Source organism: Coregonus clupeaformis, chromosome 11 (genome assembly GCF_020615455.1).
Source record: "Coregonus clupeaformis isolate EN_2021a chromosome 11, ASM2061545v1, whole genome shotgun sequence".
NCBI classification, from domain to species: domain Eukaryota; kingdom Metazoa; phylum Chordata; class Actinopteri; order Salmoniformes; family Salmonidae; genus Coregonus; species Coregonus clupeaformis.
In genome coordinates this window covers 29,652,779-29,670,971 of record NC_059202.1, presented here as the reverse complement: position 1 = coordinate 29,670,971, position 18,193 = coordinate 29,652,779, and the positions used below count along the sequence as shown (strand labels likewise).

The following is an 18,193-nucleotide window of genomic DNA, read 5'->3' as shown; positions in this document are numbered from 1 at the left end:
TGAGTCTGTAATACCAACATGTTTCAAGCAGAAACATAGTCCCTGTGCCCACGACACTAAGATAACCTGCCTAAATGACTACCGACCCGTAGCACTCACGTCTGTAGCCATGAAGTGCTTTGAAAGGCTGGTCATGGCTCATATCAACACCATTATCCCAGAAACCCTAGACCCACTCCAATTTGCATACCGCCCCAACAGATCCACAGATGATGCCATCTCTATTGCACTCCACACTGCCCTTTCCAACCTGGACAAGAGGAACACCTACGTGAGAATGCTGTTCATTGACTACAGCTCAGCGTTCAACACCATAGTGCCCTCAAAGCTCATCACTAAGCTAAGGATCCTGGGACTAAACACCTCCCTCTGCAACTGGATCCTGGACTTCCTGACGGGATGCCCCCAGGTGGTAAGGGTAGGTAACAACACATCTGCCTCGCTTATCCTCAACACGGGGGCCCCTCAGGGGTGCTTACTCTGTCCCCTCCTGTACTCCCTGTTCACCCATGACTGCATGGCCAGGCACGACTCCAACACCATCATTAAGTTTGCTGACGACACAACAGTGGTAGGCCTGATCACCAACAACGATGAGACAGCCTATAGGGAGGAGGTCCGAGACCTGGCCATGTGGTGCCAGGATAACAACCTCTCCCTCAACGTGATCAAGACAAAGGAGATGATTGTGGACTACAGGAAAAAAACAGAGGACTGAGCATGCCCCCATTCTCATCGACGGGGCTGTAGTGGAACAGGTTGAGAGCTTCAAGTTCCTTAGTGTCCACATCACCAACAAACTATCATGGTCCAAACACACCAAGACAGTCGTGAAGAGGGCACGACAAAGCCTATTCCCCCTCAGGAGACTGAAAAGATTTGGCATGTTCTACAGCTGCACCATCGAGAGCATCCTGACTGGTTGCGTCACCACCTGGTATGGCAACTGCTCGGCCTCCGACCGCAAGGCACTACAGAGGGTAGTGTGTACGGCCCAGTACATCACTGGGGCCAAGCTTCCTGCCATCCAGGACCTCTATACCAAGCGGCTACCCGGACTATTTGCACTGCCCCCCCACCCCCCTCTTTTACCCTGCTGCTACTCTGTTTATTATTTATGCATAGTCACTTTAACTCTACCAACATGCACATATTACCTCAATTACCTCGACTAGCCGGTGCCTTCGCACATTGACTCTGCACCAGTACCCCCCTGTATATAGCCTCCCTACTGTTAATTTATTTGACTGCTGCTCTTTAGTTATTTGCTTAAAAATGTTTTACTTAACACTTTTAAAAAATAAAACTTAAAAAATGCATTGTTGGTTAAGGGCTTGTAAGTAAGCATTTCACTGTAATGTCTACACCTGTTGTATTCTGCACGTGGCAAATAAAATTTGAGCCATCCATGTCTTCATCACTGGAAAAGATAAACGGTTGAGATTTATATAATTTAAAAAGCTTACAAAAACAGGGTTGTCAAACTCTTTAATAATTTCTGGAAAATAATGTTTTAAAATAAAAATGTACATTTTTTCACCTTCAACGTCAATTATCAAAAAATTTGTATACTGATGTTGTAACTTAGACATCATCTATGGTTTTTATGTTGTGCCTGCCATTGGTTGAGACAACATACTCATGAATAGAGGGTGGCTGTCATGTTTTGGGTGATAAATGTACTAAAATGGGTATAAAATTGAAATGTCAAAATGGTACCACAAAGATGGTTGGAGGTCCACACAGAGAACGTTGACTTGAATGGGAATATCTGTTGTTTTAAATTATACTGTCAATCCTCCATAGGAAACCTTTTGAAATCATAGAAATATAGATAATAGAATAGACAAGACCATTTAAGTTTACATTCGACGGTGGGTGGACAAGTAGTCATCTTTGTGGTAGTAATTAGATGTTAAAATTTCGATTCAATTTACCAGCTAAGTTGCAGTGGTCTGAAGGGACAGGTCCATTCAATTAATTATATTTATTTGATTGAAATGACATCCACACTGTATTCAAGAGCATGTTGTGTTTGAAACTGTTAATAAGCTTTTAAATTATATTAAACTCAACCGTTTATCTTTTCCATTGATGAAGACATGGTTGTCTCATGGTATGATGAGGTATGTAAAATGGGTCAACTTTGAGCACCTTTATCTCCTGAATGTTTTGGCATTCAGGTCCAAAGTCACTTTCTGACCACTTCTTCCATGGGCAAACGCGTATGGAAGGTTTTGTTTAAATCAAAGGGAATGCTGTCAAAAAGTTATTGAATTCCAATGGATTTACCCATAGGCAATGAAGGAGAAATACAAATGTTTTGCTGAAATTAGTTCAAATTGATTACTGTGATCAAGAAAGAAAAAAGCCATGAATCTAAATTGTCTATAAACGGACACACTTACCCATGGACAGGGTCCAGCACAATGGCCCTTGGTTCATCCAGGTTCTCTGAGATCAGAATGCGCCGGGAGGTTCCGTTCAGCCTTGTAACCTCAATACGGTCAGTCCCTGTATCCGTCCAGTACAGATTCCGGGCCACCCAATCCACCGCAATGCCATCTGGGTGGTTGATCTCCGTGGTGACCAGGGTCTGGGCCTCGGTGCCGTCAATGCGGGAGCGGCGGATGGCTTTAACCTCGTCGTCCGTCCAGTACACATATCCGTCCACAGGGTCATAGTCGATGGCGATGGCATGGCGGATGTCGTCCACCTGCAGAACGATGTCTGTGAAGTCTGGGAGGTCCAGAGAAATCCTCCTCAGGTCAGTCCGCCTAGCCAGCAGCAGAACCTGCTCCGCACCTGGGGTAGAGAAGTAGACATAAGTGGGAATGAGTGGGGCGAGAGCATGACATTCAACTGGCATGTGAAATAACAGCTTATTGGGGATTAATCCGAGGTCCTATATAGCCATACCTGACAAGCATAAATTAATATGTTTTAGTAAAGACAACATTTCAGATGGCAATTTATAGTACAACTTTAAATTCTTGTATTTTATTTGTTTGTTTATGAAAATAAGATATTTGATCACTTTTTCATCATGGAAAAAAAAGTGAGGAGAGGCTTTAGACCAGATTAAAATATATATTTAAAATATCTTTAAGTTAAGCCTTTATCTAAAATCGGTTGTGTATAAAGATTGTGGTCCTCTGTAGCTCAGCTGGTAAGAGCACGGCGCTTGTAACGCCAAGGTAGTGGGTTCGATCCCCGGGACCACCCATACACAAAAAAATTAATAAAAATAAATAAATAATGTATGCACGCATGACTAAGTCGCTTTGGATAAAAGCGTCTGCTAAATGGCATTATTATTATGTTTCCTTAGGGGAATCCTAGCCGCCACTGAGAACGGCTTAAATAGAAGCTGCATTTGCTCACTGGAGCCACACTCTGCGGAGGGAATTAGGTCCAACTCTTCTCCTGTTTTAGCCATTTACACTCCAGGACCCCTAAAACCAGCAGGGGTCATCCATCAGGGGTGACACCAATCAGTAATGACAGTAAAAAAACTGCCCTTCATTTTCCATCAAGAAGAGAACAACGCCACGTCTTTGATTTAAATTCGCTCCTTGGTCTGCTTCACATTTGACAAAGTGACCTCAAATGCCCTCCATTTAGCCACCCAAGCTAAACAAAATGAGGAGCGTGGATGCTTGCTCTTTTTAAACTTCACACAGCCCCCCCCACTCACTCACCCCCACGATCCCACTGCTTTCCTCCTAATCAGAGCTGATACAATGTGGTATTGTCTTACATTCTGTTTAGCTGTCAACACTGCTGGAGGTCTGTTTAATCCTGTAGTCACTGAATACATCTATGTTCTATCAGGCCGGGATAACTAACTCCCCTCCGTTACCCTAACACACACACTATGTTTTACTTGCGCCTCTGGAATGAAGGCTAGAAGAATAAGACTCATTGTTTCCTGGCCTGGGAATACACTGCCTAAATTTGGAAGAGTTATAAATTCAAATAGAGAGGCTCTGCTGCATCCCTGGCCTGGGAGAGGAGAGTCCTTTTGGGGTAATGAATGGGCTGTCGTTAACAGGACTGGTGCACATAGACAATAGTGTTTTCTGTCCCCTGCAGAGAGGGATTGGAACCAGGACTATGACAGTCCAGGCCTGAACCTGGGTTTCAGAATTAGGACTACCTTGGCTTGACGTCTAACTGGTTCATTCCAACAAATAAAATAACATTTTATTTGTCAAATGCGTCGTAAACAACAGGTATAGACAAACAGTGAACTGTTTACTTACAGGTCCTTTAAAAAAAAGTTAAAGATAAGCAAAAAAGTAAAAAACTGGGAGGTATCCCAGGTAAAACAGCCTCCAATCAAAGGGCTGTCACTGCTCAAACAAGGGTTGACCAAGAAATCCCCCACAACCCCATTTTTTATCTTTCCCTTTAGACAAGTCTGTCACCTTTATACACACATGAGGGTTGTGGGTGGGTCTCTCCTTAAGGCTTCTTTCTGTATGTTTCGGTTCAGCTGAAAAATTAGAAAAAATTGGAAATAGTACTGTTTGTAGTACACACTTCCTCAAAATAGTCAACACTAATCTAAGATAACTCAAGAAATCTGTCATTCATTTGTATGTTTTTGCAGAGGAGATCTTAGTCGCGCAATTTTACATCTAACTAAAATGTTTGGTGCAGTATTTCAAGAAAAAAATGCTCATTCAAGCGAGTCATCTATCGTTAACAAAACACACTTCATTGAAGAATCCCTACTGTTGACCAATCACTGACGAAGGGGCGTAGACTTAGTCTTGCCTCAATATTTTTTCGTTGAGCGCATGAACAGCTGAAAAAACCCGTGTTGAAGGCCAAAACGGCCAAAAACGCCACAAAATGGCATCATAATATACACTACATGACCAAAAGTAAGTGGACACCTGCTTCGCGAACATCTCATTCCAAAATCACGGGCATTAATAGAGTTGGTCCCCCATTTGCTCCACTCTTCTGGGAAGGTTTTCCACTAGATGTTGGAACATTATTCCTCCTCCACCAAACTTTAAAGTTGGCCCTATGCATTCGGGCAGGTAGCGTTCTCCAGGCGTCCACCAAACCCAGATTCCTCTGTCGGACTGCCAGATGGTGAAGCGTGATTCATCACTCCAGAGAATGCTTTTCCACGGCTCCAGAGTCCAATGGCGGCGAGCTTTACACCACTCCAGCCGACACTTGGCATTGAGCATTGTGATCTTAGGTTGTATGCAGCTGCTCGGCCATGGAAACCCATTTCATGAAGATCCCGACGAACAGTTACTGTGCTGACGTTGCTTCCAGAGGCAGTTGGAAGTGAGTGTTGCAACCGATGACAGACGCTACGTGCTTCAGCAGTCCCGTTCTGTGAGCTTGTGTGGGCCTATCACTTCGCGGCTGAGCCGTTCCTGCTCCTAGACTTTTCCACTTCACAATAACAGCACTTACAGTTGACCGGGGCAGATCTAGCAGGGCAGATATTTGACCAACTGATTTCTTGGAAAGGCGGCATCCTATGACTGTGCCATGTTGAAAGTCACTGAGCTTTTCAGTGAGGCCATTCTACTGCCAATAGTTGTCTATGGAGATTGCATGGCTGTGTGCTCGATTTTATACATCTGTCAGCAACGGGTGGGCTGAAATGGCAGAATCCACTAATTTGAAGGGGTGTCCAGACGAGCAAGGAGAGGAGAGGAGAAGAGAGAGAGAGCGAGACCAGAGGGAATGTAAACACACCCTGGGGCAAGTCAAACAAACAGGTTTCATTTTGCAGGATGAGCCCAGGCCGTATCCACTAAACACACAAACGGAGCAGTGACCTGATTAGGCCTGGCTCTCTGCGTAATGTATCTCTGCCCAGAAGCAAGGTGATGAGATTGGAGTAGCAGAGCAAGGGGAATGACAGCAGCAGAAACACAACAATGCATAAAAAGAGGTCCAACCTTCCTGAATCTCAGTCAGTCACATGTGGCCTTTGGTAAACTCTGGAAAGTAGAGAATGTGCAGAGAGGAGGGGGTGGAGAGGTATGCTTCTAGCCTAAATGTAGCTGTCTGTAGGTGGAGGCAATAGAAATTAAGAGCAAACGGCAGAGTAAATTGTGCATTCAGAAGCTTGCAGCCTGTAGGAACCATCTGTCAGAGATTAGGTCTCTGTCATGGCTCTCTGGTTAGGCATGCTAATGTTTTGTTGAGGAACAGGATGCCAATGCACCCAAGACAAAAACCTCAACTGAACAACTGTATAAAAAACATAACTAAATTTGATGCTTAATTACTGTGCAAATCATTATGAAATTAAAAGTAGAGCTTTGTCTTATTTCCTAATCTATTTAAAGAAATTGGGACAATATGACTTTTGACACTATCGCATGAAATTATTAAGAGCAGCTCTTGCAGTACAATAGGCCTAATTCAAGACAGTCCATAAAATCACCTCAGGAATGTCAATAATGTCCCATACACCAGATGGTAATGTCTAATGTGAAACCACAACACATGTACAGTAGCATTAGCAAAGGGAGTTATCACTGGGGCCATTGTATTGGCCGAGTCTCAAATGGCACCCTATTCCCTATATAATGCACTACTTTTGACCATTCAGGGCCCATAGAGCTCTGTTCAAAAGTAGTGCACTGTATAGGGAATAGGGTGCCATTTGGGACACATACAGTATAATATATGGGACACTCTACTGGGTAGCAAGTAACCCACACCAGATGCCCCCAGGCCACAGTGGCTAGTCTCTTACCTGGGCGACAGGTCTTCCCATCCTCCTTGAGCTTGACTCCAGTGGGGCAGGCACAGCTGTAAAAGGGTTGCATGGGCGACAGCAGGCACAGGTGGGAGCAGCCTCCGTTGCCGTCACTGCAGGGGGTATGGACTGTGGGAGCAATGAGCAATGTCAGAAGAGATAACGCTGAGATAGGGTCCTTTCAGTTTCACTGACTAAGCCTGAAATCTACACTGCAAACTCCCATCAGTCCCTCCAGGATTTCGTTTGGATTTTTTGGGATATTTGTGGGAAAAGTTCTTGATTTTGCTACCGCAATTCTGACATTTTCAGATGATTGTTCAATTTCTCACAAAACTGCACTGACTAGGGAAAGTTTGTTGATGTGTAGCTTGATTAAAACATATGCGATTGTTTGAAATTGCAAGCCCTCTTTTTGTACTGCGGTGATGGGTCAGTTTTATGTGATAATATTGCAATGATTTGAATGTTTTATGCAGAAATAATGCAGTGATTGGTCAAATTTGCAAGCCCTCGCATAATACGCAGAGAATTGATGATTTTGCAACAAAAACTATTCTATCACAGAATCGCATAATCCTGGAGGGACTGTTCTAGTCGAATGCATTGGTGTATATTCAGAGAACCATTTTCACAACATAACAACTGGGTGAAAACTTGGAAAGACTAAATATAAACCCAAATAATTGTTTCTCTCCAAACAAAACCAACAATAAAATCGCTGCTTGGACAATAGCTGTGCCATAAAGTTTGATATCCTGTGGTGTGATTTTCCCTGTCTACTGGGTCACGCGCTCAGCATGGCACTACAGAGCTACAGAGCCCAGCGGCTGGCACAGCAGAGCAGCAAACACCAACCCTCTCCCTTCACACAGCACTACAGGCTGATTACAACAAGGCCACAGTCAAAGGCCAAACTACTCAAACTCTTCTCACACAGTTTTAAAAACCCAATACATTTTTGGATTTGAGTTATGGAGGCTTGAAATACAGTGCCGTCGGAAAGTATTCAGACCCCTCGACCTTTTCCACATTTTGTTAGGTTACAGCCTTATTCTAAAATTGATTATATATATTATATTTTTCTCTCAATCTACCCACAATACCCCATAATGACAAAGCAAAAACAGGTTTGTAGAAAATTAACTTAAATATCACATTTACATAAGTATTCAGACCCTTTACTCAGTACTTTGTTGAAGCACCTTTGGCAGCAACTACAGCCTCTAGTCTTCTTGGGTATGTCGCTACAAGCCTGGCACACCTGTATTTGGGGAGTTTCTCCCATTTTTCTCTGCAGATCCTCTCAAGCTCTGTCAGGTTGGATGGGGAGCGTTGCTGCACAGCTATTTTCAGGTCTGTCCAGAAATGTTCGATCGGGTTCAAGTCCGGGCTCTGGCTGGGCCACTCAAGGACATTCAGAGACTTGTCCCGAAGCCACTCCTGTGTTGTCTTGGCTGTGTGCTTAGGGTCTGAGGTCCTGAGCGCCCTTGAGCAGGTTTTCATCAAGGATCTCTGTACTTTGTTCCGTTCATTTTGCCTCGATCCTGACTCGTCTGCCAGTCCCTGGCGCTGAAAAACATCCCCACAGCATGATGCTGCCACCACGCTTCACCGTAGGGATGGTGCCAGGTTTCCTCCAGACGTGATGCTTGGCATTCAGGCCAAAGAGTTCAATCTTGTTTCTCATGGTCTGAGATTCTTTAGGTGTCTTTTGGCAAACTCCAAGTGGGCTGTCATGTGTATTTTACTGAGGAGTGGCTTCCATCTGGCCACTCTACCATAAAGGCCTGATTGGTGGAGTGCTGCAGAGTGGTTGTCCTTCTGGAAGGTTCTCCCATCTCCACAGAGGAACCATGGTGCTCTGTCAGAGTGACCATCAGGTTCTTGGTCACCTCCCTGACCAAGGCCCTTCTCCCCCCCGATTGCTCAGTTTGGCCGGGCGGACAGATCTAGGAAGAGTCTTGGTGGTTCCAAACTTCTTCCATTTAAGAATGATGGAGGCCACTGTGTTCTTGGGGACCTTCAATGCTGCAGAAATGTTTTGGTACCCTTCACAGATCTGTGCCTCGACACAATCCTGTCTCGGCGCTCTACGGACAATTCCTTCGACCTCATGGCTTTGTTTTTGCTCTGACATGCACTGTCAACTGTGAGACCTTATATAGACAGGTGTGTGCCTTTCCAAATCATGTCCAATCAATTGAATTTACCACAGGAGGCCTCCAATCAAGTTGTAGAAACATCTCAAGGATGATCAATGGAAACAGGATGCACCTGAGCTCAATTTTTTGTCTCATAGCAACGAGTCTGAATAATTATGTAAATATGATATCTGTTTTTTGTTTTTAATACATTTGCAAACATTTCTAAAAACCTGTTATCGCGTCGTCATTATGGGGTATTGTGTGTAGATTGATGAGGAAATTGTTTTATTTAATCCATTTTAGAATAAGGCTGTAACATAACAAAATGTGGAAAAGTCAAGGGGTCTGAATACTTTCCGAAGGCACTGTACAGGTAAGGTGATTTATTGGCCAATGTTTCTTATCTAATGGCCTACCTCCTCAATTTCCATGTCGTTTACTCAAGTTTATTTTATTTTTGTCTAACTCTCCTTTCTTTACATCCCATGCCCTCCCCAAACTCCTGGAGAGAAGCAAACCACCATAAATGGTGGAGTTCTTTATCATTCACTCCCCAAACAAACACACACAAAGACTGGCGCACCAATGTTTACACACATCCAAAGTAATCAGTTTGTCACTCCCCAGTCTCAACACACACACTCATGCACGCACACACACAAACGCCACGGAGATGGGAATCATAGCGTGCTGGAACGTTTCTGTTTCTGCACAGCACAGACATTTATTTGTCCAGCCAGGAATGCATGCCAGACATTTGAAAATGTTCATTTCTTGACAGATGAATTGTACACCATGACTCCATTTTCCTGTGTATGCACACTAACTGACCAACAGGTCAGTCTAAAAATATCCTTCCAAAACGAAGAGAATCTGTTATGTTGTGCTTAGGAACATTAATTATGAGTACTGGGGGGACATTCATGTGAACTTAACATTAACTTGTTGCACTTGCAGACTGAACTGGAAAGGCACTACTTACTGTCTGGCTGTCTGATTGATTTACACTATTTGCTTTATCCAAACAAGATGATCATACATGCACCCACGTACATACATGTAGGCTGTCTATCTGGACCCAGCATTAGTTACGGTCTGGCTGTCTATCTGGACCCAGCACTAGTTACTGTCTGGCAGTCTAGCTGGACCCAGCACTAGTTACTGTCTGGCAGTCTAGCTGGACCCAGCACTAGTCACTGTCTGGCTGTCTAGTTGGATGCAGCCGTACTTACTATCTGGCTGTCTATCTGAACCCAGCACTTGGATGTCCATGGGGGAGTAGATTCCACTGAGTATCTCCCTCCTCTTGTCTCCAGTGTGTTTGTTGCAGGCATGGATAGAACGGGTCTGCCAGTCTGTCCAGTAGAGAGTCTCATCTGACAGGGTGAGGGCAAACGGGTGGGTGAGGGTGCCCTCCACCACAGTCTCCCTGTGAATTCAACATATGTTTACAGATCAGAATACAATTTTTATCATTAATGCATGATAGTTCAAAACTACTGCTGTGAGAGGAAAGTTAAAAAGCAATGAAGATGAGTATCAGCTGACACTAATATGTTCCGAAATTGTATTTGTTAAAAAAAAATATTGTTCAAGTTGTGGTTCTCAGCCATTCTACAGGCGTGAATGTCATGACACCAAACACAGCACTCAATGGCAAAAACAATGGCAAAAACCCAGACTTTCTGACAGTAGCATAGAATTCAGACCAAAAATAAACCACCACAACAACCTAGGTTGGGATCTCAATGAGACCCTAAAGCAGATCTGTTAGAACACGTAGCGACATCATGGAACCACAGTTCAGGAGCCCCTTCAAGCCCTTTCCAGGGGGAAATACAACAAAATCAGGCTGTCAGACTTTAAATGGAGCTTATGGTACACTCTTTAGAAGGGGAACGGTTGTACTAATGGTACAGCTGTCCTGATTCAGTGGGGAAGTAAGTCAGAGCAGAACAGCACAGCACAGAGCGCAGTCCCATCCAGAAGTACAGCACTCTGCTTCCCTCTGCTCCACCAGACAACACACAGTCAGGCCGACAGCCAGTCAGGCCGGTGACGACATAAATAAATTCAGAATCAAAGCATGGCATGCCGATGCACAAGTGTTAAGAATCCTGATACAGCAGAATTCTGTTCAGGACCTCATCAATCACCAGGCTTTGTTAGGGTTGGTTGGTAAGGGATCCATTTCCAGAGGGGTAGAGGGAGGAGGGTGACAGCATGTTCTCACCAAAATGTTAATAGCGTGGGAAGAACTTGGTTGGGAGAGAAAACATTTATTACATCCAGATTTCACAGCTATTTTGCATTTGACGTACTTGGAAGTTGGACATTTGAAGCCATTGGAAATATACTGCAAACTGCTCCATTAATCAGACGTCTCAAGAATGTGCACATGAAAAACAAAACCTCTCGCTTTAACACAGAGAAGAAGTCAATTCTAACAGAAACTACTTCTGGGATGTAGTTTACATTTCTCCGTAAAGTGCTTACGATAATTCCGACAAACTTCAACAGTGGAGTACCATTACTGGAGGTCAATTAAGCAATTCGATTGTTTCTTGCCAATTGGAGAGTTCTACCATGGTGCATCTTATTCGTATCCTCAATCTCATTTACTATGCTTAATTTTTCAAAGTTATAAATCACAACTTAATTTCAAACTGGGAAATATTTTCCTGAGGAAGTTATACTCACTCTGAGGGCAATACAACTGCATTGGTCTTGAGAAAAGAGCCTCTCTCACTCTACACCCTGAAGAAAGCAGTCTATTGTCTGAACAAGAGAAGGTAAACATGCCATACCTCTCTTTATTAATATTGCCATTAAATCTCAGTTATACAAAGGAAAGTCAACCCTTGCCCTGAGGGCCCCAATCACGACCATAATGCCAAGTCAGATACGGTTACAACAGTATGGCGGAGAGGTCATTTCCAGTTTAGAGAACCACATGGAGGGAGGGGTCACAACTAGGCCTACGTGCAGAGACAATGTTTGGATTGGGGCCTCCAGAGTCAAATGTGTTTAGATTGGAGGTTTCATCCATACCATCCTCTGAAATTAAGTTGAGCCCAGTGCCATAGTTCAGTCTGGGATCCCTGGCTGTTTTTCCATGAAGGGTGTAAAAAAACAATAATGAGAAGAACAGGGAGAAAATGTGTGAGAGAGAAGACAGACTAACCGTGAGGAGCCGTCCAGGTTGGCTCTGTGTATGAAGCTCAGCTTGGCGTCTGCCCAGTACAGTTTCTGTTCGTCCAGGTCAATGGTGAGGCCGTTGGGCCAATAGATGTCCACCTCCACGATGATCTTCCTGTTGCTTCCGTCCATCCCTGCCCTCTCGATGCGAGGCTCCTCCCCCCAGTCTGTCCAGTACATATAGCTGAGAAGGAAAATAATTGTCAAAATCACAACCAATCTGATCAGGCCAAACAAACCCACCCACATAACCACATCTGATACCTATGAAAGAAAGAAAAGTGCTAACAAATGGTAGGTTTTTATTTTCACCAGGACGAGTCTTGTGGTTGGAGCAAAATGAAGCTGGAAACAAACTAGACAAAACACCCAAAACACAGAGAGTCTTACCAATGGTGCTCTACAGAGGGCTTGAAAGTTGAAACCCTTTTTCTACTTATCCTAATTTTAAAACCACAGATGCTCGCACACATACGCATGCACACACACGCACGCAAATTCACGTGCCTACAGGTCCTCTGACAACACCCGATAGAAATCTTAAAACTTGGCAGATCTCCAAGCTGTAGTCTGCATGTTGTGCCAATAATAGCTGCAGTCACTTCAATGTGCACTGCATTGAATGCAGGCTTAATTAGGCATGCACAATTTCTATTCATAGACAGCTATGGAGGTGGATGGGCGGGGAAGCCCACCAGCAAATAGAACAGATCTAGATGTGGGCCCTAGGTTCGGTTAAAATGGATAGAATCAAATGGTCTAAGAACTGAAAAGGTGTTCTAAAATAACCTAACCAGACACAAACATACAGAATTTGTGAACAACGTATAAGCTGCCTCCTGGTTTCCCAGTTGTCCTGGTCTGTGGTTAACAAAATGGCTAGAGAAAGTGTTGGCAGGACTGGGCGATATGGCCCAAACAGCATTACGATATTTTTCAAATTTGACGGTATGACATATTTGAAGGTATTTTAGGTTTAATAATAAGGCCGGACTGTTTAACGGATGCCCGGGCTTACTTTTCTCCACACCCCGCAAATAAAACAATTGGATGTTATTCTTTCGGCAATATATGCAGCACTTTGTTTATAATGCACTGTCCGCTCTCCCTTGAGGCTTTCCCAAGTTAATGCGCAAGAGACCAAACATTTACATTACATTTTAGTCATTTAGTAGACGCTCTTATCCAGAGTGACTTACAGTTAGTGAGTGCATACATATAATGTTTTTATTTTTTCATACTGGCCCCCCGTGGGAATCGAACCCACAACCCTGGCAGGCTCAGATCACGCGCTCAGACCATGTTCGAGCATCGGATTGGACAGTGAAACACACACGCTTGCACCTGCAGGCGACTTGCAGATGTTTCATTTCTCTCTCATGCCGTCATGGCTGAAGCCAGTGCAAATTCCTACTATTTGTGTGTCCAGGTTAAACGTGGGACGTCCCTCATTATAAACAAACAGTCGGTTACATTCATGGTTAATGCATCATTTTCAGATCTATTAGAAGTGATTAATAGACAAAACAACAGTGACATTGAACCAATTGACTGGCCAGAGATCAGGGCATTCATCAGCAAAGACGCAGTGCAAGCTGATAGTATTTTGGACAACCAAATTGAAGTCAAAATGATTGATGAAATTGAAGTGTGTCAGCTGTATGGTGATTTGCGATTCATTACTTACATTTTACCGGTACTACCAGTAGTAGTAGGCCAACCGATAACACCAAGACGGAATGCGTTTGAAGTGATGATGCGCCGCCGAAAACAGCTAGCATGTCCAGCAAAGTACATCGCCAGTGGCACGCACACACTTCGTGCAGATCAGCAGCTCCACAATGTTGTGATCGACTGTCTCCAAGGTGGGGGCTTTTCGTGGCAGCCAGACGAGACAATCGAAGGAGGATGCGGTGAGCAAAGTTACTGGGCTCGAATTTAGTCAAGCTTGCTCTATATAGATTGCTGCTTCTAATTGTGCATGTTATAAACAACATTTTCTATTTTGATGATGATAGGCTATACTCTATGGCTGGATTTATGTATTTTTTCCAATGATACATTCATTTGGCAGACCTAACTTGATTTTTTTTTTTTTTTTTGGTCATTTAGCAGACGCTCTTATCCAGAGCGACTTACAGGAGCAATTAGGGCTAAGTGCCTTGCTCAAGGGCACAGACAGATTTTTCACCTAGTCGGCTCGGGGATTAGAACCAGCGACCTTTCGGTTACTGGCACAACGCTCTTAACCACTAAGCTACCTGCCGCCCGTTGACCCTCTTTCTACAAGGCCTAGTCTATGAGAGGCCTAATCATATTTGTATGAATATTTTGTTAACGCCCATAAGCTATAGAGATGCATGAACTCATTATTATACATCAACATTTTAATTTGATTACAATTACTTGTTCTTGATTTTGAGATAAAAAAATAAAAATAAAAATTCAGGAATAAAGAAACTGTCACAAGTTATACTTCCCATTGGGTTTCATTTTTCATGGTTATAACAACATTGTAACATCTGCATTATTTTAAAGAAAAATAGTGTAGATTTTCGCATGGAATAATACAACTCTTGAAGCTCACATTAGGCCTAAAGCCTGCATTAGTGCCTAGGACAATGTGGTAAAGTACTGTTATTCCTTATCCACTTAATGTTTATATATTATTATTCTGTTTTTTTTCGCTCGCCTCACTTTTCTGGGGGATAAATCCATTAAACAGTGAATCAATTTTGTCTGGCCTAAAGGTTCTAAATATGCTTTATGAGTAGTGCATGACCCTAGGGTGGCAACACATATAGTACATTCTAAGTGTTTTCAAATGGGGCTTTCTCCATTCTGATCCAGTTTGTTCAATCAAACTTCAACCAAAAGTTGGAATATAGTGGGTACTTAGAACACAATGCTGTTTGACATGACAACGAATGAAAAAGCCAGGGAGGAGTTGTGACTGGGTTGGAACCAAAGTGTTGGTCAGTGTTTCCCAGTGGACCCTAATTAGATGTTACATTACATGTTCTCTTACTTGATGTAGCTTCTGTGTAGCTATTTTCCCCTTGGGACATTAAAGTTCATCCTATCCTCTGATGCATCTAAAATAATAGTTTCGCGTATTCTTCCAATTTAAAATATACCGTTGCACACACACATGCTGATCTAGGTCTACAATTAACCAGAATCTGGGCTTACAGGAGACATTGAATATGGCGATTCTCCTTTAAATCCAGGAAGCAGCCATTATACTTGCCATTCACCAGCTTTTCAAGCTTAATAATGTCAAATTATGATCAGTACCTACCAAAGAATGTCGTTTCGCTGAGCAACTATCGTCATTACTGCCGGTATGTACTTCCATAAAAGGTCTAAATAAGAAGTTACATGCAACTGAAAAAAAAAAAGTATTGTTTTTGACCAAGTGCGCATGTGCCAAGTCCTCCTCTTCCGCACCTCCATTAAAATCAAAATGTAGATTTGTGGCAGAATGGATCACCTCCCCTATCAGGAACACAGTGGCTGATTAGAATGTAACACTGTGCACCAACTGACACAGTTTAGTCATAAAACAGTTTTGCATTCCTTTGTCCAGCAGGGTAGAAAAAAACAATTAAAACGTCAGGAAACGGGAGTTTGGAGAAACCCGATTACTCATTTAGCATGTGGTACGACAGCAAGCATGTCACCCACCAACGGAAACGCTTATCAAACCTAATGCCAGCAGAGAGACCAAGCATGAAGACCAACCACCCCTTGCCCCCCAGAGACCAAACAACCTCCAACTGCAGAGAGCACATTTTTCACAATTAAGAGCTTACCTGCTCCTATGCCTCCATTAGAATTCAGTTGCTGCTTGAACAAAGAGCGTGAAAAACAATGGCTGTGCTGTCTAGGAATTAAACTCAAGTGTCGAATGAAGCCGTTTTTATCTCAATATCAAATAATTTAGTATAGTACCTTACTGTGATTGTTCAATTAAAATGGTCAAAAAGAAACAAAAATAGCTTCTTAAGCAATAATTTTGCTAGGACTGTCTGCGAGGGGTTTGAGAGGGGAGAGGAAAACTGAAAATGTGCTGTTATTAGCAGAGAGGTTTGGAACTCTTATTGGTCTATTAACTAATTTACCGCATGGTGATGTCACCAAGGAAGGCCAAAACTCCATCCCAATAAAACAAGCTGAAATTTCAGGCGGCCTTTTTGAACAGCTCTTAGACGAAAGGGCCATTATTATCATTTTTACAGTATTATTCCAACATCATAGTGTGGAAATGTACAGTGAGGGAAAAAAGTATTTGATCCCCTGCTGATTTTGTACGTTTGCCCACTGATAAAGAAATGATCAGTCTATAATTTTAATGGTAGGTTTATTTGAACAGTGAGACAGAATAACAACAACAAAATCCAGAAAAACGCATGTCAAAAATGTTATAAATTGATTTGCATTTTAATGAGGGAAATAAGTATTTGACCCCCTCTCAATCAGAAAGATTTCTGGCTCCCAGGTGTCTTTAATACAGGTAACGAGCTGAGATTAGGAGCACACTCTTAAAGGGAGTGCTCCTAATCTCAGTTTGTTACCTGTATAAAAGACACCTGTCCACAGAATCAATCAGATTCCAAACTCTCCACCATGGCCAAGATCAAAGAGCTCTCCAAGGATGTCAGGGACAAGATTGTAGACCTACACAAGGCTGGAATGGGCTACAAGACCATCGCCAAGCAGCTTGGTGAGAAGGTGACAACAGTTGGTGCGATTATTCGCAAATGGAAGAAACACAAAATAACTGTCAATCTCCCTCGGCCTGGGGCTCCATGCAAGATCTCACCTCGTGGAGTTGCAATGATCATGAGAACGGTGAGGAATCAGCCCAGAACTACACGGGAGGATCTTGTCAATGATCTCAAGGCAGCTGGGACCATAGTCACCAAGAAAACAATTGGTAACACACTACGCCGTGAAGTCCTGCAGCCCCCGCAAGTTCCCCCTGCTCAAGAAAGCACTTATACAGGCCCGTCTGAAGTTTGCCAATGAACATCTGAATGATTCAGAGGAGAACTGGGTGAAAGTGTTGTGGTCAGATGAGACCAAAATCGAGCTCTTTGGCATCAACTCAACTCACCGTGTTTGGAGGAGGAGGAATGCTGCCTATGACCCCAAGAACACCATCCCCACCGTCAAACATGGAGGTGGAAACATTATGCTTTGGGGGTGTTTTTCTGCTAAGGAGACAGGGCAACTTCACCGCATCAAAGGGACGATGGACGGAGCCATGTACCGTCAAATCTTGGGTGAGAACCTCCTTCCCTCAGCCAGGGCATTGAAAATGGGTCATGGATGGGTATTCGAGCATGACAATGACCCAAAACACACGGCCAAGGCAACAAAGGAGTGGCTCAAGAAGAAGCACATTAAGGTCCTGGAGTGGCCTAGCCAGTCTCCAGACCTTAATCCCATAGAAAATCTGTGGAGGGAGCTGAAGGTTTGAGTTCTCAAACGTCAGCCTCGAAACCTTAATGACTTGGAGAAGATCTGCAAAGAGGAGTGGGACAAAATCCCTCCTGAGATGTGTGCAAATCTGGTGGCCAACTACAAGAAACGTCTGACCTCTGTGATTGCTTTCAAGGGTTTTGCCACCAAGTACTAAGTCATGTTTTGCAGAGGGGTCAAATACTTATTTATTTATTTATTTATTCCCTCATTAAAATGCAAATCAATTCATAACATTTTTGACATGCGTTTTTCTGGATTTTGTTGTTGTTATTCTGTCTCTCACTGTTCAAATAAACCTACCATTAAAATTATAGACTGATCATGTCTTTGTCAGTGGGCAAACGTACAAAATCAGCAGGGGATCAAATACTTTAACAGCCTCATGAGGGCAAAGCAAGGACAGAGGCAACACTCATGTCAACTTGTATTCGAGAGACATTGAAGAACTAGCCTATTTTGCATAAACTACTCTATTGAAGGAGTAAGGAGCTGTACTCAAAAGGAGACCTCAAAACTGAAGACTGCAATAAATTAAAAAGGGCTATTGTGTTTTAGTGTTTCTTCAAGATTATCATATGTCTTTCAGAGAAGAATCCTACAAATGAATAAC

General features: G+C 43.2%; 1 protein-coding gene across 1 annotated transcript in view; it reads right to left on the bottom strand.

The window, feature by feature from the left end:
- Positions 1-18,193, bottom strand: part of LOC121576749 (low-density lipoprotein receptor-related protein 5) — a 95,082-nt gene that overhangs the window by 65,493 nt on the left and 11,396 nt on the right. Inside the window, 4 exon segments of the mRNA XM_041890164.1 lie at positions 2,409-2,805; positions 6,746-6,877; positions 10,128-10,324; positions 12,080-12,277. Of these exon segments, the coding sequence (XP_041746098.1) occupies positions 2,409-2,805; positions 6,746-6,877; positions 10,128-10,324; positions 12,080-12,277 (924 nt within the window).